The sequence below is a fragment of the Cebus imitator genome, unplaced genomic scaffold, assembly GCF_001604975.1.
Source record: "Cebus imitator isolate Cc_AM_T3 unplaced genomic scaffold, Cebus_imitator-1.0 Scaffold41, whole genome shotgun sequence".
In the NCBI taxonomy this organism is placed as follows: domain Eukaryota; kingdom Metazoa; phylum Chordata; class Mammalia; order Primates; family Cebidae; genus Cebus; species Cebus imitator.
In genome coordinates this window covers 9,667,119-9,691,764 of record NW_016107356.1, presented here as the reverse complement: position 1 = coordinate 9,691,764, position 24,646 = coordinate 9,667,119, and the positions used below count along the sequence as shown (strand labels likewise).

General features: G+C 42.0%; 1 protein-coding gene and 1 pseudogene across 2 annotated transcripts in view; one reads left to right on the top strand and one right to left on the bottom strand.

Moving 5' to 3' along the window:
• The first annotated feature begins 4,226 nt into the window (after nt 1-4,226).
• On the top strand, nt 4,227-4,743 carry LOC108302594 (annotated as a pseudogene). Its single transcript, XR_005199784.1, has one exon. The product of XR_005199784.1 is annotated as a 60S ribosomal protein L21-like (transcript).
• A 1,253-nt stretch (nt 4,744-5,996) lies between these two features.
• IGSF5 (immunoglobulin superfamily member 5) overlaps nt 5,997-24,646 on the bottom strand; it is a 44,970-nt gene continuing 26,320 nt past the window's right edge. The window contains exons 6-9 of the mRNA XM_037737692.1: nt 19,815-19,839; nt 15,922-16,013; nt 14,645-14,724; nt 5,997-6,831 (exon numbers count right to left, since the gene is read on the bottom strand). Of these exons, the coding sequence (XP_037593620.1) occupies nt 6,736-6,831; nt 14,645-14,724; nt 15,922-16,013; nt 19,815-19,839 (293 nt within the window). The 3' untranslated portion in view covers nt 5,997-6,735. The remainder of the gene's footprint in view (nt 6,832-14,644; nt 14,725-15,921; nt 16,014-19,814; nt 19,840-24,646) is intronic.

The following is a 24,646-nucleotide window of genomic DNA, read 5'->3' as shown; positions in this document are numbered from 1 at the left end:
GGTCCCCACAAAGCTTATGTCCTTACATTGCAAAACACAGTCATCCCTTTTCAATAGTCCCCGACAGTCTAAACTCATTCCAACATTAACTCAAAAGCCCAAAGTCTCATTTGAGACTCAAGGCAAGTTCCTTCCAACTATGAGCTTGTAAAATCAAAGACAAGTGATTTACTTCCAAGGTTCAATGTGGTATAGGCTTTGGGTAAACATTCCTGTTCCAAAATGGGCTTCCGCAGGCATACATTCTTAAGGTTTCTGAAGAGAAATATAATCAATACATTCTGTACTGCATTTCCCCATAGAGTTTCCTGGAACCTTATCAGTTTTCAACTGCATCAAGCCAGTATTATTAAAAGGCAGGGCATGAATGTCTCAGTCTGACCATCGATGGGGCAATAATTCTCACAAATCCTCCCACCAGTCCTCAGGTTCAGAATCCCATTGTATTTTTATAAATGACATGGCTCCCCCAAGAAAAGAAGAAAGACAACGATCAGGTTGCTTTCAGCCAGGGACCCAGCCTGCTGCCCAACACTCTGCATTTCGTAGAGGTCTGGGCTACGAGGTCGGAGCATCTGCTTCATAAATGTTGGAGAGTGCTTTCCCTGAGGCTGTCACCACCTGTGCCATGATTTACAGACTGCGCTAGGTAAAAATTAAATATTTACCATCTGTAAAAACACAGTTCCCTCCCGGTACAGCAGGGACAAGAGATGCTTGCACGCACAGACAGCGCAGCCTCAGTCCTAACAGCTGGGTCATGTCAGGTGAGGACGAGTGTGTCTGTGTGTGTGTGTGTGTGTGTGTGTGTGTGTGTGAACATCTCTATGAAGATAAGTGCCAGAAGGGACTTCAAGGGCCCACCATCCAATCCCCTTGTTCTACTGAGATGAAACTGGGCACCAAACATGGGAGCTACTCGAGTTCAATGCAGCCAAATTCCTTTCCTCCCAATGATGCTCTCTGTTGGGGCTCAGAAAATAATACCCCGAAGTAAAGACCTCAGAAGCAAAAGTGTTTATTTGATCTTCTCCTCCCCTTTTGTCTCTCAGTCCCATTCTTTCCCAAGGCTAGCTAAAAATACAATCACTCTCTCCCAAGGCAGGCCATAGAAACTAGAACTTTTTTTTCTCTAAAGCCAGCCATAAAACTTAAACATGTTCTACGTAAAAACTGGATGTGAAGAAATTGTCTGACCTATCTTGCTTAGCTACAGATCATAAGACTCCCATTCCAGAGTGAGTCCTGCCCCACACCCAGTGGGAAGGAATGATACTCAGAGAAGCCAAGAAGAATCTAGACAGACAGGTCATGCTGGATTTCCCCATTCAGTCTGTTAGCATTAAGTTTTGCCCTTTGTGTCCAATCATATTTTTGCATGGCTGTCTATACATTGTTAAGTCTGAGCATAAAAACAATTTGCCCTGCATCTTTGGGTCTTCATTCTGAAAGCTCCCTTGTACACACATTAAATAAATTTGTATGCCTTTTGTCCTACCCATCAGCAACCTGTCAATGACTTTCAGTAAATTTTCAGTGAGCGGAGCTCTTGGCCCATACACCTTTCTCAGTAAATGGCTTCATTCCTAAGAAAGGTAAGCAGTGCAGCACTACCAGACAAAACACCCTCCTTCTGACTTTACATGCATCATTAATTCTCCTCTCATCTCCTTTACATTCTCCATTCATCAATTTCTCCTTGCTAAATGCTCTGCCTGCCCCTCCCACCTTCTGCATCCAGCACAGTCCCCTCAGGAGACTGACCCATATGAGCCACGCTGATGAGCTCTAGGACCTCTGGCTCTGGTTGTGGAGGTGGGAGCAGGTGACCAAAAAGAGAGAGTGGATGGCTGGATCCCTGTCACTCTGACTCCCTCCCTGCCAGGTTTTCAGGGTGTGGCCACAGCAGCAGTCATCTGACTCCCTCCCTGCCAGGTTTTCAGGGTGTGGCCATGGCAGCAGTCAGAGGCCCTCTCCACACTGCTCCATCAATCTCTTCCTGCCCTCTTGGTCCAGTGGATGACAACAGCTCCTCAGGCCTACAGGAATGGCCCGGGCCTGCTGAACCACCTGCCTATCCAGACCTTCACCTCACACTACCTTCCCCTGAACCCTCGCTTCCTGTCCTGCTCTCACCTGATTCTCCCATCTCTGAACTATACAAGTTCTCATCTGCCCCACGGAGAGGACCATCCTTCCTCTTTACAGAGGATGGCGTTCTTCCCCAACGATATCAACAAGCACTTTAATGACAGGTACAGGTTCAGGTACTGGCATGGCATCTCTTGTTTGCTCTGAACCATCCCTTGACCATTTTTTTAAAATTTTTTGAGATGAAGTCTCACTCTGTTGCACAGGCTGGAGTGCAGTAGTGCAATCTCAGCTCACTGCAACCTCCACCCCCCAGGTTCAAAAAATTCTTGTGCCTCAGCCTCCTGAGTAGCTGGGACTGCAGGCATGCACCACCATGCTTGGCTAATTTTTGTATGTTTAGTAGAGATGGGGTTTTGCCAGGTTGCCCAGGCTAATGTCCACCTCCTGGCCTTAAGCAATCCACCACTTTGGCCTCCTAAAGTACTAGGATTACAGACATGAGCCACCGTGCCCAGCCTCATCCATTGACCTTTTTATGTCATTAAACTCTTAGGAACGTGCAAGCAAACTTTAGCATCCCTAACAGTTTTTCAGGGCCACACAGAGCAGGGGAAGCTCTCAAGCTCTCCATTGTCTTCAAAGTATTGGCATTAACACTTAGGTCCTACTCTGAGTAAACTATGGAAGAGCCTTGGCTGCATGCATTGGAATCTGACAGACCAACCAAAGTGAAAGACGGCTGGGAGGGATGGGCAGGTATGGTTTCCCTGGCTAGAGTTTTATGGCATAAAACTTTGAGGGATATTTGTTTAGATAAATTTGCAGCCTTCATCGCCTATTATTAGCAAAGAGCTGTATTTTCCTGAGAAACGACCTTGACCATGATGTTTTACTTTGATTGACTCCTCTCATCCCACCCTCCTGAGTCTGCCACAGCTCTCTCTGCATTGCAGAAGTGAGATAAGAATTCACCACATCAGCAAAACACCATATTCAGTTGAGAACTGCCTTGGATGTTGCAGGATTCCTAAATAGAAACTGGCTGAGTGCACAGACATAATGCTGAAGAAAACACAGATTGTGAGTTTATGTAAAAGAGTCCATGCTTGACACATCAAGGTCATTTCCAAGTAGCTATCTCTAGATGAGCACTCCTGCAGAACTTACTGCAACAATGGAAACCCACCAATTCCATCTGCATTGCCCGATAAAGTAGCCACTGGCCACACGGAGCTACTGAACCCTTGCAGTGTGGCCAGTGCAACCAAGAAAATGAATCTTATATTTTATTTAGTTTAAATAATGTAAATTTAAATAGCCCCGTGTGGCTACAGTATTGGACAGGGCAGCTCTAGATAGTTCTGTTCAAATAATGTATCTACCTAATGTGAAATACATACTGGCCAGGGCATCTCTTTGAGAAACGTTACTCCTGGAGTAAGATTCAGTAGGAAGAACTTATTCATAAGTGACACCACAAAAAAAAAATCCCATATTCTGATAAATGAAAACATATTTTGAGTGTGACTCATAAGCACATAGTAAGTTGGAGGAACTTCTATGGAAATGATTTGCCATTGTCCTCCAGATTTCAAAACTTAAATTTCAATTATATTTTATATGCAATCCCCTTGACTCTCAAAATTGCCGCAAATATTCTTATAGCAAGCAAATGACAAATATTTCTTGCATTTAATATATAGCCTTTCTTAATATTGACCTGTTTGATGTCAATATTTACTGAACACTTGCAGTATATCAGGTGCTGTAAAAGATACAAAAGGCATAAATGACATGGCATTTGCCTTATCTTAGGATCCGAATTCTGTGGTGGTTTAAAGAGCACAAACTCTTAAGTGAAGAGTATGGCATTCACCCTTTAGATCTGCCTAAAGAGACTCAAGAACCTTCTTGTCTTTCTCTTCTCCTTGTATTCATTCCAGGAGTGTGGTGGAAAAACAGAACCGCATTGGCAGGGAATAAAGAAATTAGTACACTAAATGAGTCTCATTTTTAACCAGTTGAATTGGCAATTTTTTCCCTTGAAAAGACTCTTGGGAATATGATATAGCAATATTTATGGGTTTTTGAGATTTTGCATTTCAATTCTACTTCCAAGAATATAGCTTTTCAGCCGGAACCGCCATCTTCCAGTAATTCGCCAAAATGACGAACACAAAGGGAAAGAGGAGAGGCACTCAATACGTGTTCTCTAGGCCTTTTAGAAAACATGGAGTTGTTCCTTTGGCCACGTATATGCGAATCTATAAGAAAGGTGATATTGTAGACATCAAGGGAATGGGTACTGTTCAAAAAGGAATGCCCCACAAATGTTATCATGGCAAAACTGGAGGAGTCTACAATGTTACCCAGCATGCTGTTGACATTGTTGTAAACAAACAAGTTAAGGGCAAGATTCTTGCCAAGAGAATTAATGTGCGTATTGAGCACATCAAGCACTCTAAGAGCCGAGATAGCTTCCTAAAACGTGTGAAGGAAAATGATCAGAAAAAGAAAGAAGCCAAAGAGAAAGGTACCTAAGTCCAACTGAAGCGCCAGCCTGCTCCACCCAGAGAAGCACACTTTGTGAGAGCCAATGGAAAGGAGCCTGAGCTGCTGGAAACTATTCCCTATGAATTCATGGCATAATAGGTGTTAAAAAAAAATAAAAGACCTCTGGACTGTAAAAATATATATATATATGTATGTATATATATATAAACACCGAATTTTCTCACATTAGGAACATGGTCCTAAAAGAGATGACCTTTTTTTTTCAGGATCCTCTAAGCAGAGATGATATTCAAAATAGATGACAACCTGTAGGGCATGAACACTACCCAGTTAGAACTGATATTGTATGGGCACTGACCACTCAGAATGAATATAGTATGAGCATCAGCCAATCAAAACACATGCCTGGCTCCACAGGGTGCCAGAAAATACCCCTTGATATGGTTTGGCTATTTCCCCACCCAAATCTCATCTTGAATTATACTTCCATAATCCCCACATGTTGTGGGAGGAACACAGTGGGAGGTAACTGAATTACAGGGGTGGGTTTTTCCTGTGCTGTTCTCATGATACTGAATAAGTCTCATGAGAGCCGATGGTTTTATAAAGGGCAGTTCCCTCTTACCTGCCACCATGTAAGACGTGCCTTTGCTCCTCCTTCACTTTCCACCATGATTGTGGGACCTCCTCAGCAATGTGGAACCATGAGTCCATTAAACCTCTTTTTCTTTATAAAATTACCTAGTCTGGGGTGTGTCTTTATTAGCAGCATGAGAACAGACTCATACACTCCTTCAGTTAGTTTCTTGTTTACAGGAAGGTCCTGGGTAGGGGCTGAAACTGATTTAAGATCATTAAAGTATTTTATAAATCATGGTAGTGTGAGACTACCATTTATTGGATTAGCTAGCAGGAGCGAATGATGAGAAACATCATGACAAATTTGCAACTATTACTAAGTATTTGTAAGGAATTCACTAAAATCCTGACACATTTTAAAAGTTAAATTCTGCTTTAGCAATAGCATGGTTGAGCTTGAGGGGCTCCCAGCTGTTGCTAATTATAACCAGCATAGAAATCTGCACCAATAAGTTCAGAGCACAGTCAAATCACAGTCTTGCCTCTAGGTTAAATATGAAGGGGTAAAATGGGCAGTGAAATTCACTGACTGTATCTACATGGAAAAAGAAAAATATTCGGGAAAGGCAGCAATTCATTCTTCATAACAACATTCATGTTAATTTTAGATGAAGTAAATGTACAGTCAGCAAAGATAAGTGTGAAGATGAGATGGGTTTTAACCGAAGGCTCTTGTTTACTTCTTGGAAAAGGCTTGATTCCTAAACACTGATTCTTTAAACTACCCCCTGAAGAGTGAAGAGTTAAGAAAGGCAATACACATTTTTTGGTGTTTTCCTTTTTATTAATTAAAGACTACAATGCCCATTTCCAGTTTTTTCATGGTATGCATAGTAGGTGAGGTCCACCCTCTACAGAGCACAAGTCACATGTAATTCATTTGAGGAGATTCAAATAAGTCTGATAAGGGACAGATAAAAATGAATGTCTTCAAGTAAATACTTCATGAGATATTAAGGAACATGCATCTTCATATTAGGATTGAATCTTATTTTAACTGAGCTCGGTTTTGAGAGTCAACTGTAGACTTCTGGTTGATCCTCATTTTTATACTCACAATTCACTGATAATATGTAGTAATACCCCTGCATATTAAAAATATACAAATATCATCATCTTCATATGCTTTAAGATAATCAAAACTTTTTAAAGTGATGGTAGAATGTTGACTTTTATCTACCATTTGTTGGATTAACAAGTGGGAGTGTCGAGTGTTGAGAAAAATTATGATGAATTTGCAGCTTTTACTTGGTAACTTCATGGAATTCACAGAAACCTTGAAACCTTTTAAATGTCACATTCTACTTTGAAATCTGGGAAAATTGATTCCTTCTCTCACTGTCAAGTATCAGTTCTGATGACTCCGACATCTCCTGTTCAGGTAATGTTGGCAGAGCTGCAGGCCAGTCTCAGGATGGAAAGGAAGGATGCCGTCACCATGCTGTAAATTGTCAACCAAGTGTTCAGTGTAGCTTGGTGAAGTCTTTGCTATACTAAAGTTGTATTCCTGAACTCCTTAGGACTGGCCAGATTAAAAGAAGCCTGTGGATGATTTGCTGGCCTGGGCAGACATTGATCAGCCTCCTGGCAACAGAGGAGGAAAAAAGTCAATTTAATGGGTTGAGATCACTGTAAAATGTACACTTGAAAAGGAAGCTTCACTCATCTGTTAAGATAAAAGTAAGGTGCAGGAAGGAACAGAAATGTTAAAATAAGCTCTTCCTTTCTTTCATTATTTCCAATAACACACAATATAGAAGTTTTCCAAGTTCAGGCCCTAAAGAGCAATCCAATTCCAAGAATCAGTTTTTGTTTTTATTAAGGCAAAGTACCACAATGACTTATTGTTTTGTTTTGTTTTTCAATTTTCCTATGGAAGTTCTTGCTTTGCTGGCTAAATTTTTTATGAAAATATAAAATATTTTTAAACTTCTTAAAGGGCATGCATTGCTTCTGGAAGAGGGGGACAAACTTGAAGAACTGACTCCAGACAGATCACCCATCTGTTCCCTTTCCCTATCAGGGAGAAACACAGTCATCCCTGTTCTCATTCAGAAATGTAATCTCAAACAAACCATTTAATCCTTCAGAGTGGCCAATGCCTGTCTAATAACACTGCCCTATTAAAATGCGTGCAACACGTTTTTCCTGCCAGTCCTGAGAGTGGCAGCTCAGGTTCCAGGACACAGTAGCTGCATTTAACATCTTAAATAATGTAACCGGGAGTGATGAATTATTCACGTTGCGATGGAATGCTAGTAAGTCTTGACGGTAGAATTACTCTGGCTCATGCTTTTAATTTGTTGACTCCCAATAACACAGGGAAAACTGGACAGTGGATGGAACCACGTCAGCAATGCTGTGAGATTTGTGCCTTCTTCCACGAACATACTAGACTTTTACTGTTGTTTGCTTTCGCTTTCACTGCTGGGTTGTGCAAATGTCGCTGCTTTTTGAATCTATCAAGCATGTATTTCTGTTTATCTCAATGAAGGGGTGACTTGTGGGGAAGACTTTATCCAGGTTTCAAGTTTGTTCATATGCCCACCTTCCAAAAATGACAGAGACAGAGAATTGCCTAAAACAACCAGAAAAATGCACCGACAGTGAGTTAAGGCACAGGACGAGGAGAGGAAAAGGAGGCTTCTTTGTTTTAACTATTCACCAAGACACAAAACATTTGCAAATCCCTGGCTCCATATAAAAATTTTTAAGCATGCCTTTCGCAGTAACTGACTGTAAATTTTAGTAAGAATTTCTAATTTTACTTATTACTTTTACCCTAACATATTTTAGCTGCAGTTACACCCAAATTTATTATATTTCACCAACAGGGAAACTCTTGTCTAGAAAGCAATGTCAGTACTATATATTCTAACTGTAGATTGAGTCATCGGAGAAATAATCAGAGAAGGAAAGTGTCATATTGTATATGTCAGTTTTGAAAATCAATCTCTGTTTTCCTCTGACCCTTCTTACAATTTAATGCATGATCAAGCTCTCTACAGTCTAGGATCCTATTTTTTCATTTATGTTGAATGCAGTGTGCTTTAGAATCTGTCTAAAATAAGGGAGGTTTACATAAGAGTGTCCCTGGTAGGATGCCACGTGGACAGCGGAGCATTTGGTGTCAAGACCCTTCACTTGGCTTTCATCACCGCACCACCATAAGCATCTCAAACTCTTCTCTGTGCTTTGCAGCAAGGTCAGTGGAGCAGGGACACCAGGTACAAGTAATTCTAAATGCACAGTTGTAGGAAGACTTCTAGAAATCAGGGAATGCACTCCCTTAGAAACAATGCTATACATGTCTCTGCGGTGTTTTCACACTGGGACAAAAAGAAAATTCCTCAAAGCAGATCACCTGGAGAATGTGATAAAAATACTGATTCTTTGGCCCTCTCTCCGAGACATTCTGATCCAGAAAGTCTGGCGGAGGCCCAAGAGTGTGCATTTTAACAAGAACCCAGTGTGCTCCTGGCACAGGGCTGTACTGAGAGCTGCTGCTACGCCAGCAAGGTACCAAGGCAGAGGTATTTATAGGCGCTGGGTGCACCTCCATACTCAGCAAGCATTCTTTGGGAAAACCGGAATAGAGAATTCAGGAAATACATCTACCATTTCTGCCAGGTGGTGGCAGGAACTAGGACTACCCTGTTTCTTGATTGGAAAGTCCCTTATTCAGGGAAGAACTTGGCAGGAGAGGGGGCTTAGAGATGGAGATGAGCAGAAGACGGAGCTCCAGGCAGCCTGGGGACTAATAGGTCTAGGAACTGGTGCCTCTTTCCATTGTCTACAACCCAGCATCCTCCTGAGGAACCGGCCTATCCGCCATTGTCCCCATAGCTCCTGGCCACAGTGTCTGGCCTTTGCTGGGTCAAAACTCCAGCCCCAGTCTGTTTCCCCATGACACTGCTCCTGAGACATGCCCCCACCCTTCTGAAGTTTTCTAAGGACTCCCAGCACTGAAAGCATTAGGAGATAATTAAGGTTTGAAAAAAAGATTTCAGCACTGCATCTCACCTTTGCTGGTCTCCACGGCAGTGTGTGCCTGTGGCACGCCAGATCTTAACCGAAAGGATGCCAAAGCAGCAGGAGCTATGGGAGGCTGGGGCCGCAGTAAATGGGGTTCTCTGTCCTTTCCTAAAATATTAAAGTTCTAGTTTCCTGTTTTAGTAACTGTTGGATGTTATTAAGTTGAGCTGGGTGATTCACCACAAAGATTCCGTATGCAGAGACCCATGGAAGCTTGAGATATAGACACAGATGTGCACCACTCGGGGAGAAGAGATGGAGGGTTGTGACATTGAAGGTGGGGGCACAAGTAACCTGGAAACCTGCTGCTCCTCCTAACGCTGTACACCACCTGCGCTGGGTGCCATCCCAGACTCTGGACCCAGGGTCCAGACACTCCTCTCCTTGCGGAAGTACAGCTGACTCCCAGCGGAGGGGGCAAGAGCATAGGCACCATCAACCCCAGTAGCGCCCCCTCCAGGTGGGTAAGCACAGGCTAGTATGAAGGCCTCAGGATGCTGAGAAAGCGAAATTGCTGAGTACCTGCCGGGCAGGGTAAAGTTATGAAGGAGGCAGACTGCTGCTTGGGGACCTGCCACTCTTTCCTCTCCAAAACTCCTGATTCCCCTCTTCCTGTAAGGTAATCAATACCTCTTAAGCCTAGCCACATCAAGTTGTCCTAAAAAGCAGAGCTGCTTAAACAACTCCTCAACCCTCTGAGTCCTGATGTCTAGAGGTGAGGACCGTGAACCTGGACTTCCCAAGGGCCTCATCAGTGACTTCTGTGGGCCAACCCTGCCATGTCAGATTTCCCCATCCTGGGGGTATATTTAAGCAATGGGCCCCTGAAGAAAACCAGAGTGCCTCCATCACAAAGAAGCGGAATGGTAGTTTGATATGAAATTATTTAACTTTTCTCAATGGCCCAAAACATGAGGTTATTTTTAGGTTGAACATTCATCTGTAGTGATCTAACCATATTTTTGTCATAGCTGATTGGGATTAAGAGCAAAGGAAGTTGGGGTCAGGTGCAGTGGCTCATGCCCCTAATCCCAGTGCTCTGGGATGCCAATGTGGGGGATCGCTTAGGCCAAGAGTTTAAGAACACCCTGGGCAAATACATGAGACCCCCCCCTCCCCAATCCCTACAAAAATAAGTAAATAAATAAAATTAGCCAGGCATGGCAGCAAGTGCCTGTAGTCCTAGCTCTTTGGAAAGCCAGGGCAGGAGGATCCCTTGAGCCCCAGGAATATGAGGTTACAGTGAGTTATGATCATGCCACTGCATTCCATCCTGGGCAACAAAGACCATGCCTCAAACTTTTTTTTAAGAGGCCAGGCACAGTGGCTTATGCCTGTAATCTCAGCACTTTGGGAGGCTGGGGTGGGTAGATCATCTGAGGTCAAGAGTTTGAGACCAGCCTGGCCCATATGGTGAAACCCCATCTCAACTAAAAATACAAAAATTAGCTGGGCATGCTGGCAGGTGCCTATAATCCCAGCTACTCGGGAGGCTGAGGCAGGAGAATCATTTGAACCCGGGAGGCGGAGTTTGCAGTGAGCTGAGATTGCCCCACTGCCACTGTACTCTAGCTTGGGCAACAGTACAAAACTCCATCCAAAAAAAAAAAAAAAAAAGCAAAGGAACTTTATTTATCTGAACATCCATGTACCTTATAGCATCTTGCTTGTGACAGCATAATGCTGGGCATGGAAGGTATTCACCACTCTAATGAGTAACTGTTTATTGAGCACCTAGAAATGCTGGACTAGCCTGTGTGTAGTCAACAGTCAACCATTAGTTAAGACCTCCTGAAAATGCTGAGTGTAAACAGATCACTAGTTTCAGCAGAGAATACAGCATGAACAGAGAGTGTCTGTGATCAGCAGTTGCCATACTGTTCACAAAACCAAGACTATCCTGCTCTGCGATCTACGAAAACAAAGCATCAGCTTTAGTTGCTGTTGAGTGTGCCGTGTCTCCACGGACAGGCCATTTATCTGACCCAACTATCTCCTCAGCAACCACGATCGGAAAAGCGTTTGCTTCAGGCTGGCTCACAGCTTGAGATCTTTTAGTCTAATCTACAAGCTTTTCAGGACCTGAGCTTCATGCGGGGTTTCTGCAAAATAGCGCAAGCTGTAGTCAACAATCCTGAACTCTAACAAGCCAGCTTCTCACGCAGGAGCCCTGCTGGGCACCAGCTCTGGGCCTGGGAGGCCTGTGTGCACAGAACATCCGGCCCCGGTGCAGGAGACTCTGACAAATTGGAGCCATACTGAGGCCTGCGGAGCGGGAGATGAAAGGAAAACTGAGATGGGGCGCTGAATAGCTCTCAGCTGCCTCTCCTAGGGCCTACAAGGAACAAGGCTTATTGCAGAATGGAGAGAAGTTTTGAGAAAAGAAGGCACACATTGCATTGTCTTCACACCTTGGACCAAGGAATGCAGAACGCACAGCTCCTCATCAGCCCACACAGCATGGACCTGGTAACAGGGACCTGGCAGGGCTGAAGGGTCTCTTCTGGGGAGTCTTAAAAAGAACCTCTGTGCCAAGGTCACCTTGACTGCTCCTACAAGCTGTGGCTTGGCCATTCTGGCAGCTCTCAAGTGGCCAGTTGACCACAACAAGGTCTATGTCTTCTTTGGACCGAGGAAATGGAAGGGAACTGTTGTGTGCACAGGCCCAGCCTTTCCACTGTGGCCCATTTTGCTCATTCCTTCTCTAAGTGCTTCCCGGGAAACACGGCCATGGTAATCCTGCATCCAGGTTCTCCAAATGGGCAACCTGGAGGTGGTGTCTGGGCCCACGACTGCAAAGTCCCTCCTTGGTCATAATCAAAGATAGATCTCTTGTTTAGGGCTTTGTCCTAAATCCTAAATGTCCTAAATGGAAAAAAGCATTACCTTTCCATTTTCCTGACACCCAGCTGGAGGAAAGTGACTGGAACTTGTTCCAGAAGCTAACGATTTGTTACTCAGGCACACTATGAGTAGAAAGAGCCAGTTATTTAATAAGCCTCACTAGTTTCTAGCCTAGGCCAAGATAATTCATCTTCCTAGAGTCCTGATTTGTTTCTTAAGGGCGTGGGTGCTCTCTGATGAGGTGCCTGGCTCCCCTAGATAGACGACAAGCCTTTCAGGAAATAAGAAATGGGAGTATATGTTACCAGTCCCCAGGGCTCAGCACCTCGAGGGTCACTGTTCTTTTTCCACCAATAGATTATTTGGCTGGGTACATGTTTCAGTAGCAGAAACCTCTTAAGTTTCTCTCCCTGTGTATGTTCAAAAGAACACTACTAGCATCAAGAAGCATCCACTCCGAGCTCCAAAATGTCATTCTCCACTCGGATATCCAAATGCACTGAGCGTTCCCCTTCCTCCTCATTCATACTAGACGTATTTCAAACAGGATGATGTGGCATGACCTATTCTGAATCTCCTCCCAACTTACACCCTCCCCACAACCCCACAGCTGAACACTTTGGCTTGTCTGATAGAAACACACTTGATAGACAAAGATAACCACAGAAGGGCTATGGAAATCATGGTTGGCCTAAATGTGCTCTTGGGTGTCCGTGCTTAGAGCTGGGGTGGGAGAGAGCCCCTCAGCCAGCCATGCCCCTTCTCTAGCTTGCAACGCCCACTCAGGCCCAGTCATGGAAGACGTGACATGCAACATCGCTCACAGCCCAGCAATTACTCCCTTCCACAGCCACCTCTTACTCAGAGGCTGGTCCGTCTAAAGCAAACCTGTTGCATCATCATCCCTTCCAGCTCCAAATTAAATGCATCAAAACATATACGTGCCAAAAAGAGCAGCCCTGATGGAAAAAACATTACCTCTCCATTTTCCTGACACCAACCTGAGGAAAGTCACTGAAACTTGTACCAGGAGCTAACAATTTGTTACTTGGGCACAGCTTCCTTTATGCCCCAGACCCCTCATATGTCTTATTGTCTGGCTACCTATGTTGACAGTAATATTAATAGTATCACTTAGGTTTTTCCAGTACATGACTGAGCATTAATCAGAGCTCCCTTCCTCCCTGCAGGCCTGAAAAACACACATCACTGGCAAGATGTATGTTATTGAGCTGAATCCCAATTGCAGGGAGGAATGTTATTGTCCAGAGCTGCCTGGAAACTCAGGTAAATACCTGTGCCAAGAAAGAACCATCAGAGGCCACACAGGTACCTGCTGGGCACCGTCCCCTCAGGTAAAGCAGCTCCTAGCAGAACAAATACAATTCACCTGGCCCAGTGTGCTATCGGAAACCCAGTCTGCAAGTTTGCCTTTTCCAAAAGGTAAAAGAAGATAACATCTATACTTGTTAGGGACACAATCACAGAATCGCCTTGAAATGCTTCTTGTTTGCAGTTGTATTTGTGCAGGTCAGAAAAGGGTGTTGATTATAAATATTCTACCTAATTTATTATTTGGGATATAAAACAAACTCTAATTCATTCATGTATGATAACCAATGCTGACTCTACACCAGCAAATTAACATACTAAGTCCTCAGGGCTGCCAGTTGACTGTTTTCTTTAAGTGAAGCATCGTGTGAAAAAAGCTCCCATCAAAACATTGCCAAGCAGCCAACCAGTATCGACAGCTAGTATCTCTCCCTGGAACTGCAGACTGGTGAATTTACACATTCAGCATATCCATGTGGACATCAACAGAGGCCTCAGAATCTACAAGCTCCAAATTAGATGTCTGAGCCTCCCCCCTAATCTGCTCCACATATAACATACCTCTAAGTCAATGGCACCTCCAGCTTCCTAGCAGTTCTGGCCATATTCCTTAATCATCAAGGGCTCATCCTCTCTCCCCTAAAATTCTAGCTCCAACAGGATTTTTTCAGCCCTCAAGCTTACCAGCATAGAACTTGCATGCAGAGCAAACCACATTTTCTCTGTCCTGATCCTCAAACCCAGTACATCCTTCTATGAGCCCAAAGACCCCAAAGGTCCAAGTACAGATGAGTACCACGTGGGAGCCGGGTCACCAGGAGAGCAAATGGACTTGAGTCCTGGGAGAAAGTGGCTTGAAGAGAATAAATGGGACATTATATATGCTGCTCACTCTTACGCCAACTCAGACGGGCATGTCCCAAATCAAGTCACATCCTCCCAAAATGTGAACACAGAGCTGTTCCCCAAAACCAGCCTTGATCCTGGAGCTACCGCTACTGAGAGCAAGAAACGGTCCATGTCTCAGCCCCGTCTCCACGCTGACCAGTTGATGTGGAGGGGAGGAGAGGCCACGTACCACCATCATGAATATACAACGTGCACCGTTTTATAATCACCCACCACAGGATAAGAATTTTTAAATGGCAAAAAAAACTCCAAAAGGAGGGATAATGGTCTAAATCACCTGTTGAGGGGGGGCACAGCTACTGCTTCTTTGTCCAGGATCGCTGGATTCACAGGATTTAGGAGGGAGAGAATCAGTTTCTGCAACAGAAGAACAATTTTAGGGTATTAAGTGGCAAAAACCAAGTGGTCTAACAATTCTGATTTATAAAGAAACATATTTGCTTTTAAGTAGTACCCCAGCATAATCTTTCACCATGAATACTTTTTTTTAAGTCCCCTTGAGATCGCATACCTTTAGAACTTTATTTTTTCAAAGAAATAAAAATATGGAGAACTAACTCAAAATCGATTTCTTTCTCGACACATTAGTTTCACCCAGAGGCAAAATGATCTAAAGCTTCAGTAGCTGATCGAGGACAATAAATGGCAGACAAATGGAGATAAAAAAGACAGAGATGTTAGATTTGGGCCATGATTATCATCGAGATAATTAATTGCTCAAAATACTAATGAATACATATTCACTAACAGGAAACTACAAGAAGCTGTGGTCAGATTATCAAAGGAAATAGTCCATGCTCTCTGGAATTTTTTTAAATCTGAAAGATGCAATCTGTAATACACATGGGAGGCAGCCATGGTAAAATGAAAAAAAAAATGTGGCTGCCAAAAGTAGAGCCCCAATTTTAGTGGAAAAAGAAGGTGTGTAGGCCCCTCAGCAAGGACTGATTAGCTAAAAACCTTCCCACGGAATTTGGTTTTCCTGGCAGCCGGTGAGGGCAGGTGTCTCCTTCATCCTGCAGAGGAGGGTGTGTTCAGCATTCCCCTCTCATCGACTTTCAAATTTCGACTGCTGCTGCTTCCTGGTGATGTTTGTCTTAGAGGTGCCCCCACCCCATTATCACTCTGTACTGTCTCATGGCAAGAAAATGAGATGCTACAGCAAGACTCTCCAAAAGTGGGTCTACTTTTCAGCTGTTATATTCCAGGGGAACAGATTTCTTACTTGACTCTAGTTGAAATTGGGAGGAAGTTACCCCCGACATATTTTAATGTAGAGGGGTTTAAACAAAAAAGAAACCATGGGGAAAAAACAAACATTTTTAAAGCTTTCAATGTTCTTCCATACTTTAAGCATTAGACAAACAGGTGGGTTTTTAGTGTTAACCTACTAGAATATTCCTTGTTCTAGAATTTCTTCTTCTAAAATTTATCCAAAAAATAATAATCAGCATTGCTCAGTTATCCTCCCTGTGCAGCTGGCATCTAGCAAGCCAGCCCTTCTTCCAGCTGCCCCTTTTCCAGGTCTTTCTAGCGCCCCTCATGTCTACTTACCTGTGGCCTTCGGTTCGTCCGAACTGCCATCAGGGTTTTTATTTCCACATTTTGTCTCCGTTTCTTTTTTATCCTTCTCTTTTTCAGATTTCCTGCAATTAGACCATTTTATGTTCATGTTAATTGTTGCCATGAACATTGCCAAGTGTTCATTGGCAATGGATACCTACGTGGTTCACATGGCTACACTCAAGAGTATGTTTACACATTGAACTTAACACAGGAAGCCTATAGCTCTGCCGCTGGCTTCTGTGTGGCAGGTATAGACGCCTGCCTATTCACACATTCCCGTTATGGGGAGACATGAAAGTTTATCACGGCCTGTGGACCCCACTCCCCAGTTGGTGCTCAACTCTCAGAAACCATTCACCAAATAAAGCAACAGTCAGCAAACAGGACCCACAGGCCAAATCTGACCCACCCAGTTTGTGTAAATAAAGTTTCACTGGAACATGGCCACACCAGTCAGCTCACATATTGTCTATGGCTACCTAAACAAGTAACCATAGTCCTGTTGTCACAGCAGAGTTGAGTCCTTGTGACAGAGGCCATATGGCTGGCAAAACTAAAAATATTTACTATGTGGCCCTTTATGTAAAAATTGTGCCAACTCCTGAAATAAGGCAAAGGCTGGTGCAGCCTCCTAGGGTTTGGAGGCTGGAAGGAAGTCTGGCAATGGATAGCCAAAGAATTCAAAATAGTCATACTCGACCTCCAAGGATGTATGCTAGGGAAACAATCGAGGATATGTGCAAATATGTGCTTGAAAGAATGCCGGTTCATGAGCTATTTATAAAGGCAAACTGCAAACAACCAAGTGCCCGAGAAGGGCCAGTAAAATAAATGACGACAGTTCTCTAAAATGGAATTCCATGCCGCGTGTCAAAATTATTACATATGAGCGCTCTCACGCACTGCTGGTGGGAGTGTAAGCTGGTATACCTTCTCTGCTAAAATGTGGCACCATCTAAAGCTGAACATATGCTACCTTCTTGCCAGCTTTTGGGACTAGATACAGTCTCCCTTGGTATTTGTTAGGGATTGATTCCAGGACCCCTGCAGATACCAAAATTTGGGAATGTTCAAGTCTGATATAAAATGGTGTTATATTTGCGTATGCATATAACTGACGTGCATCCTCCCATTTACTTTAAATCATCTCTAGATTATTTATAATACCTAATACGATGTAAATGCTATGCAAGTAGTTGTTCTACTGTACTGCTTCTTTATTTTGTATTATTTTTTACTGTTGTATTTTTTTCAAATATTTTTGACCGATAGTTGGTTGAATCAGCGAATGTGGAACCTGCAGATACAGAGGGCCGACTATATTTCCTCACAGAACCACAGAGAAATGAGTACTTATGTTCACCAAAAGACGCCTACGAGAATGCTCAGAGTAGTTACTGTTTTGTTGTTGTTGTTGTTTCTTTGTGACAAGGTCTCATTCTGTCGCCCAGGCTGGAGTACAATGGTGTGATCTTGGCTCGCTGTAACCTCTGCCTCCTGGGCTCAAGCAATCCTCCCACATCAGCCTCCTGAGTAGCTGAGCCTACAGGCAAGCGCCATCATGCCTGGCTAATTTTGTACTTTTTGTGGAGATGGGGCTTTTCCATGTTGTCCAGGCTGGTCTCAAGCTCCTGGGCTCAAGGAATCCACCCGCCTCAGCCTCCCAAAGTGCTGGGAATACAGGAATGAGCCACCGCGCCTGGCCAGAGAGCTAGTGTTTGTATTGGTCCCAACCTGAAAACTATTCAAATGCCCATTTAAAGCAAAAGGTAAAAATAAATTCCCTATGTGCCCCAAATGTAATATTATTACATAATAATAAAACACTGACACCCACGTGCCACAGTATGGATCAGTCTCAGAGTGAGAGGCTCAAAAAGGCAGACATAAGTGACTGTACACAAAATGATACCACAGATATGCAGTTAACATGCACCTGATCTCTGGGGAAGTGGACAAGATGTCAGAGAATGTCACCTTTGGGGAGGAGGGGTAGGCCACCATTTGACGAGGGTCTAGGGTGCTTTGGGGATGCTGAGGATGTTCCGGCTGTGAATTTCAGCCATCAAGCCCAGGCATTTGTGCTTTTTGTGAAACCTGATCCTTCTCCATACTTATAATACAATTCTATCTAAAACTATCAAACAAGACAAAAATGCTGTGGGCAAGTACTTGTTAACAGAAATAATCTTCAGAATGTGCAAGTGAAAATAGCAAGCTATGAAATAGTGTTTACTATCATTTAAATTTCACAAAATGCTTTGTGTGCACATCAATGAGTATATCTACGAACGCTTGAACATGTAGATACATACATACTTAGTTAACAGTAATTACTTTGGAGCTATAGCAGTGTGGGTGATTTTTTTAACCTGTCATTATATTTAATTTTTTCTAAAATAAGCATGCATTGATTTTTTTCTATAACATACAACTATATGTATATATATACACAAATACACACATATCGATATTTTATTTATTTCAATGCAAAAGAAGTCCTTGAGCAGCTGGAGCTAGCACCATGGACACCATGAAAGAGGAAAGCAAGTGGGATTGGATTATCCAGTGGGCAACCCCCATTGTCCCTCTGGGGCCTAATGCAGTCTGGCCTAAGTTCAAGGGCTACAGAGAGATGAAGGGCCCAAACCCTGAGGCAGGTCTGCCCAGTTCACATTCTGACAAAAAAAACCCTACAAAGTGTAGAGCAGTGAGTACCTGGCGTGTACATTAGGCACTCAAGATATGCTAGCTATTCTCACGCTCCCAGGGTCATTATTCTGTAGTTGTCGTTCTTCTCTACCCATTATCCTGAGTAGCTATTGCTCACTTTACTGTGCTTTCAAATCACCTAAGACCCCAGAGAACAGACACGAAAGATGTTGGCACAGTCAACAACAGTGAACCAAGAGTCCAGGCTTCCCTTCTGCCGGTAGTAGCAATCAAGAGAAATGCCAGAATAATTATCAGGGCCCATTTTTCTTCCTCTTTCCGTGCCCCAGGTCAGGCCTCAAAGGGAGATATTTTCAGATTGCTGCTTTCTGGAATCCTCTCTCCAACCTTCACCATGGCTGGGGTCAGAGGGAGAAGGGATAGAGTTTGCTGCAGGTGATTGTGCATATTCATTCACAGAATGTAGCCAAAGCGTACTGTAGTAACTCAGCACTTCAAAATGTAAATATTCTAATAAAATACCGATAACTACATGTGTTGGTATATTATCCACAGCAAACAACGGCTGTCTAAAAAACCATCCCACTGGTGCACATATGGCTATGTTAATATTGCAGACATTTAAAAGGGCTACTGGCTACTTATTCCAAGTCCTTGACATAGTTACCTTAAAAGTGCTTGCAGCTACTGCTGGGCAGCCTGGGGATGAAAGGAATTTTTCAGTCCTGTCCGCTCCCCTTGGCTGAATGAGCACCAAACACTGCCTAATTTGTCTGCCTGGACAGTTTCAGGTGCCTTGCAGGCATCCGGCTTGGCTCACTGCTCTCTACGCCCCCACAAATCCCAGCAGGACCTCTGCTGGTGGCCCCGGCCTCTGCCCAAAGCAGGCAGGATGATAGTCCTGGTGCACAGTGTCCTCTTGTGGAAAGAGTTGCAAATGCCAGACACTAAGAAAATCTCCGTTTCCCTAAGGAACCAGAGCAAGTCAAATGTAGGCGGTGGCAAACCGCCTGCTTCACTCCACAATTAATGTTGCCCTATGGGTTTGTGATTGGCATAAGTGTTTTTCAGTGTTGCCTACTTACAGTACTTAATTTTAAATAACATAAATCTGAAAAGCCCTCAGCTCTGTGTAGGTATTGTTATTATTGTTGTTGTTCAGGTTTTTTTGTTTTGTTTTCAGAAAATAGGTGTGCTTTCAAACTTACCTTCTTTGAAATTGAATGCGAATTCCTGCAAAAAAAGAACAAAATTACATTAGAAGAATCAGGATACTTATTCTAAAAATTGAGTCTCATTAATTTTTATAGGCTCCCTTATTTTAATGACCTAACATTAGTATTTGTGACCCAAAGGATATTACTAAGTTATCCCACACCAAATTATCAAGTGACTTCTAGGCATAGGAAAGTAGAATTCACTGCTAACTACTAGAAAAATAAATAACTTCTATCTACCTGAAATATAGACTATACAGTACTTACTATATTTCAGGTACTTAGAGGTTATTTACTTATTGCTTCGTGAATATTGAATTTAATTAGTGAGATTATAAAGACTCCATTTACCAAAAAGAGATGTCCTGTGTTACCAGTCATTGCTGCTCTTTAGTTCTTACTGTGTGCCAGCACCACGCAGGCTCTGTACAAAGTACTAGCTCATTTAACTGTTACAATAACTCAAAAGTAGGGGTTATTGATATTATATTTTTAACAGACTAGACACTAATATATTAATATTACCATATTTCTTTAATTCAAAGATACATTTTCAATCAATAGGTACCAAAGGTATCAATTCATACAGTTGTGCCCCCACCCCCACCAAAAAAAAACACTGTCATTAAATTGCTAATATTTTCAGTCAATGGATTTAGTCAATGGATCCACGAACTGACCAGAAAGAAACTAGAATTTGAAGATGGAGAGTAAAAAGCCACAGGTTGAGTCCCCAAACTTTTGTCCCAAAAGCCTGTGATCTTTACAACCAAGCTTTTTTGTCCAGGTCTTCTATATATCAAGCTTGACTAAGATTTTTTAAATACTCATTTTCCTTAGTTTTTAGACAACGTTCTCACTTGTTTTCAGTTCTAATAACAGCTGCCAATTTACATCCCAAACTGAAACAACTCTATCTGGACTGCAGGAAAGAGACTGTCAGGTAATAGGTAAATGCCCTCCAGCAATAGGGGAAAGCCTCCAATGTCCCCATTGTAAGGACAATTTATAAGAAAGGAGCCTGGGGTCCCTCTAGAATGCTGCCATCCCAAGGCCCCCAGGCCAGGCTAAGTAGAACCTCAGCCATTCCTGAGTAGTCAGTTAACCAGTCAGCTTACTAAGAAATCTCTGGGTAGTAGCAGAGAACCAGAAAATACTTTTTGAAAAATTTTGATGTTTAATATTTTTTAAGCATTGAAATAATCATCATGGAGAAATCCAGACCTTTACTCATCCTTCACACTTATGTGAAGGTATAGTATAATTTCCACTGTGAATCACACCTGGTGGGGAAGGTGGGCACTGTAAGTAGGCTTTGGTAGCCCTGTTCATAGCCTTATCTGGACTTACTGTGACTGGGGTGGGCGGAGAGGGGGTACAGTTCATTCATATGTGGGCTTTTCATCTCAAAGTTAAAGAAAATATTTTTTTTCTTTTTTGTTTTTTAGACGAAGTTTCGCTCTTGTTGCCCAGGCTAGAGTGCAATGGCGTGATCTCAGCTCACCACAACCTCTGCCTCCCAGGTTCAAGCAATTCTCCTGCCTCAGCTTCCCAAGTAGCTGGGATTACAGGCATGCACCACCACACCTGGCTGATTTTTTTTTGTATTTTTAGTAGAGACAGGGTTTCTCCATGTTGATCACGCTGAACCTTGAATTCCCAACATCAGGTGATCCGCCTGCTCTGGCCTCCCAAAGTGCTGGGATTACAGGTGTGAACCACCAACCCCAGTCTTAAAGAAAATATTAAATCTAAGATGGATCACAGAAACTTTTAATATACTAATTTATTTAATTATTACAACCAATCTATGGGATAGTGTTTATTCCCATTCCATAAATGAAGAAACTAAAAATCACACCCTTCATATCTCGTGTAGGCCAACAACAATTAGTTAGTCTTCTTATGAGACTAGAATAAAATAGACAAAAGCTGAAGGGGACCAGGATGTACAAATAACCAGAATTTCTCCAGCTACTCCACATAGCTCATGTTGGAAATAATGATCTGAGGGTACTGAGCAAGCTCTTGTAACATCTCTATTAAAATCTAAGTCATTTAGTAGTTTTCCTTTAAAATCCAGTGTCTTCCTTTAGATTAACCCATCTACGGCACATGGAATAATTCCCAGGTAAAAACAATTTCCCATCGAATTTAGGTCCAACAGGAGTTTACTGCCTTTTAATTTCTGCTTCCCAGAGAATAAAGGTATATCACAGATGGAACAGAATTGAGAACCTAGAAATAAATCCATGTATTTACAGCCAACTGATTTTTTTACAAAGTTGCCAAGAACATACATTGGGGAAAGGCTGCCTCTTCAATATATAGCTGAGAAAACTGGATATCCATACACAGAAAAATGAAATTAGACCCCATCTCTTACCATATAAAAAAGTAAACTCGCAGTGGATACAAAACAAATTCAAACTTAAAGAATTAAATATAAGACACCAAACTATAAAACTGCTAGAAGAAAACATAGGACAAATCCTTCAGGACACTGACCTAGACAAAGATTTTATGGCTAAGTCTTCAAAATCACCAGCAACAAAAAGAAAAAATAGATAAATGGAACTAAATTAAACTGAAAAGCTTCTACCCAGAAAAAGAAACAATCAACAGTGAAAATATAATCTATAGAATGGGGGGAAATATTTGCAAACTATTCATCCAATAAGGGATTAATATCCAGACTATATAAGGAACTCAACCATCTCAACAGCAGCAACAACAAAAAATCCAATTTTAAAATGAGTAAACAAGTTGAACAGACATTTCTCAATTTAAATGTCTTCTTAGACATGTAAATCGTCAATAGATGTGTGAAAAAATGTTCAACATCACTAATTATCAGGGAAATGCAAATCAAAAACACAATGAGATATCATCGCACCCTAGTTACAATGGCTACTATCAAAAAGACAAAAAATAAAAATGCTGGTGAGAATGCACAGAAATGGAAACCCTTATACTCTACTGGTGGGAATGTGAATTAGTACAGTGATTGTGGAAAACAGTATGAAGGTTTAAAAAAAAAAAAAAAAAAAAAAAAAAAAAAAAAAAAAAAAAAAAAAAAAAAAAAAAAAAAAAAAAAAAACTAAAAATAGAGCTATCATACAATCTGGCAATCTGGGTATCCCAAAGAATTGAAATCAGTATGTCAAAGAGATATCTACACACCCATGTTTATTGCAGCACTATTCACAATAGCTCAGATATGCAATCAATCTAAATGTCTATTCACAGATGAGTGGATAGACATTTGTACACAATGGAATACTATCCCACCATACAAGAGAATGAAATCATGTCATTCATAGCAACATGGATGAGCCTGGAGGGCATTGCGTTAAGTGAAATAAGTCAGGCATGGAAAGATAAATACTATATGTTCTCACTCACATATGGGAGCTAAAAAAAGTTTGAACACATTGAGGCAGAGATTGTAATTGTTGGAATCAGATGTTATCTCCCCTTCCCAGCCTCTGACCCCCACAATTATAATCTATGCTTCAATGTGCTCAAAATTTTTTTTTTTGCCTGATTTATTTCACTTAACACAATGCTTTCCAGGGCTCATCTGTTTTATGGCGGAATCGTATGTTCATTAACAGTTTGGTTAATGAACACAAAGTTACAGCTAGATAGGAGGGAAAGTTTCAGTGTTCTTCAGCACTGTAAGGTGAATATTGTTAACTATAAGGTATTGTGTTTTCAAAAGTCTGGAAGAGGAGATTTTGAATGTTCACCACACAAAGAAATTATAAATGTTTGAGATGATGGATATATTAATTACCCTCATTTGATCATTGATACATTATATACACATATCAAAATATCACTCTGTATCCCACTTTTAAAAAGACAAATACTGCATTATTCCACTTATATAAGATACTTAGAGTAGTCAAATTTATAGATAGAAAACAGAATCATGGTAGTAGAAAGTAGAAAGTAGCCAGGGACAGGGGGAAAGGAGGAATGGGGAGTTACTGTTTGATAGATACAGAGTTTATTTTGCCAGATGAACCTAGGTCTGTGGATGGATGGTAGTGATGGTTGCATGAAAGTCTAAATGTATTTATTGCTACTGAACTGTATACCCAAAAATGGTTAAAATGGAAATTGCTATGCTATATAGATTTTGTCACAATTTTTAAAAATAAACAAGTTTTAACAATAAACATGCAAAACTAGCCAGGAGAATACTAAAAGGGAAAGCCACAAGGCCGACTTGCCTGAAGAGACATTAAAACATACTGTAAAGCTCCTATAATTAAAATGGTGCAGTGTAAGTTCATGAATAGGCCAACAGACCAATGGAACAGAATAGAGAACCAAGAAAGAGACCTAAGTGCATATGGAAATTGGTATATGATAAAGGTGGCACCCCAAACCACCAAGCCAAAGACAGAGGTTTCAGTCAATGCTGCTGGGATAACTGCTTCATCATTTGGAAGAAGACAAAATTAGATTCATACAACATACACACAGAAGAATGAATGAAACCTATAAAGACAAATAAATGAAACCATATAAAATATAAGCACCAGAAAAAACAACTGCTATATAACAAAAGATTTCCTATGACTCAAAATGCAGATAAAGGGGGCCATCAGTCCTAACATAAAAAGAAAATCTTAAAACTAGAGGAACTGGATAGGGAAAATGTGGCACATATACACCATGGAATATTATGCAGCCATCAAAAACGATGAGTTTGGGTCCTTTGTAGGGACATGGATGAACCTGGAAACCATCAATCTCAGCAAACTGACAGAGGAGCAGAAGATCAAACGCCGCATGTTCTCACTCATAGG